General features: G+C 36.8%; 1 protein-coding gene across 1 annotated transcript; it reads left to right on the top strand.

The window, feature by feature from the left end:
- The first annotated feature begins 486 nt into the window (after nucleotides 1–486).
- On the top strand, nucleotides 487–1377 carry LOC126606430 (GDSL esterase/lipase At4g16220-like). The gene is made up of 3 exons (XM_050273826.1): nucleotides 487–746; nucleotides 836–966; nucleotides 1117–1377. Exons 1-3 carry the CDS (start codon nucleotides 524–526, stop codon nucleotides 1213–1215), a joined length of 453 nt encoding a protein of 150 aa, XP_050129783.1. The 5' UTR covers nucleotides 487–523; the 3' UTR covers nucleotides 1216–1377.
- The last annotated feature ends 722 nt before the right edge of the window (nucleotides 1378–2099 follow it).

The following is a 2099-nucleotide window of genomic DNA, read 5'->3' as shown; positions in this document are numbered from 1 at the left end:
TCGAGGCCGAATGCATTAAATCCGCACTACGTAGTCAATCCAAAACGGATGCATTATCTAGTTTGTGAAATCTAACATAGATGCATTACTCGTCAAAATTTGGCATAATGCATTTCTTGGATAATCTGACACGGATGCACTCAGCACTTAATGGTTCACGTGAGAACTTCTAAAACTAGGTTCAAAAATAGAGTTTTTTAAATACAAACGACATTACAACTTTAATTTACATTAAAAAAAAAAAGAGAATGGTTTGAACTCGAAATACAGTAGGATGAGGAAGAAGCCTTAACCACCATGAAAAGTCCATGGGGTCCAAACAGAGTTATATGGATTGTAGAGTTAAAATAGCAACAGGATTAACTATGCCCACTGCCCGCCCTAGAGAGTTAATTAGGCTTAAATTTTGCGGATGTTTGGTACACTGTTAGGTCTAAGTTTCCCAAACACTTAACCAGTTTTTATATAACCAGCCCTCTTAATCGAAAAGAAGTGTCTTATATTATCTGCAGATTATTTCATCATGAGGAGTTTATTCCAAAATTTGATAGGCTACTTGTTTTTGGTTAGCTGCTCATCAGCCAAAGATGTTCCAGCTTTTTTTACTTTCGGTGATTCCATGGTTGAGGTGGGAAACAACTACTATCTTCAAACCTTAGCAAAGGCGAATGTTTCTCACTTTGGAATTGATTTTGGAAAGCCAACTGGACGATTTACAAATGGGAGAACAATTTTCGACATTCTTCGTATAAGAATTTTCTGTGCTGTTTGCAATAATTTTAGAGAGATATGGACGTACAGTTGATTTACTTTTTTCTTACTTTGTTTTTGACAGAACAGGTTTTGGGTTTTAAAAATTTCACCCCTCCTTACTTGGCACCAACTACAGTTGGAGACATGCTTCTACAGGGTGTCAATTATGCTTCTTCTGCTGCTGGAATTTTCAACATTACTGGATTTTACTTTGTAAGTTTTCTGCTAAACTTACTGGACTTTGTGGATTAATTGAATCCAAACTCAACGATTTTTTATATGCACGATTGCTCCACATTATTTTCTAATTTTTCTTTACATAATATATATATGCGTAAGGGGTGATCGAATCAGCTTCTACAGGCAAATAAGTTACCATGGGAGAACTACGGCAGCTATCAAGTAAAGGATTGGTATTCCTGCGGCTCAGAAACTGTTGAGAAAAGCAATCTAAGCGGTTAACATTGGTATTAACGATGTACAGATAATGGAGGCAGCAGCCTTTGCTCTGTCACAAGATACGTATTTGGATCGCTTGATTTCAACGCTCAGATTAGAACTTGAGGTAAAATTTGTTCCTCAAGAATTCTGACTGAAAAATGTTAATACCATGTTAACCAACCATGTACATCATGTCAAAGTTTCAAAGACCTTTCATTCACATTAATTTATAATCTAATTAACAATAATAGTACCTGGTCTGTTGTGTTTAATAGGGTTTGAGAATGCAAATTCTGGATGCTGCTCAATGGATGGGCTTGGAGGGGGAATAATCCCATGTCAGGGATGGTTTAAATTTTGTCCAGAGAGATCAAAGTATTGCTGAAATGTAATCTTGTCTTGGCCTAAGACAATTGATCCGGCCCATACACAAAGAAAGATCCATGCACAAGCTAGAGAATTCTAGCAAAGTTCAAGTTGGTGGAAGAGTCTAGAAGAATGGTGAGGATTCCACCAACATACAAGATTAGTGTAGATAATTCTAGCACAGGAAGGTAGTGGAATTATCTAGATATCTCTAGCATGATGCTTCCATGCTTCTCCAAGGTTCCATCCATGCCTATAAAAGGAGAAGGCATCCACACCATTTGAAACAACCAAGAGAGCAAAGTAATGAGAAGTGAGAAGAAGCAACAAAGCTTCTAAGAGTGTTTGAGTGTTTGAGTATTTCCTCTTGTACTAGTTTGTGAGTGAATAAAAAATTTTGTGTAAAAACTTTGAGTGTTCTTTCTTTCTCTTATCTATGAATTCCGCTGCGTTACATTCTTTTTTGTGAGATAAACATCTCCAAAGTAGTGAAGTCTTTTTAAGCCAAGTGGTACCAGAGCTATGGCTAGCAACGCTAT

Source organism: Malus sylvestris, chromosome 16 (genome assembly GCF_916048215.2).
Source record: "Malus sylvestris chromosome 16, drMalSylv7.2, whole genome shotgun sequence".
In the NCBI taxonomy this organism is placed as follows: domain Eukaryota; kingdom Viridiplantae; phylum Streptophyta; class Magnoliopsida; order Rosales; family Rosaceae; genus Malus; species Malus sylvestris.
This window is presented reverse-complemented; position numbering and strand designations above follow the sequence as displayed.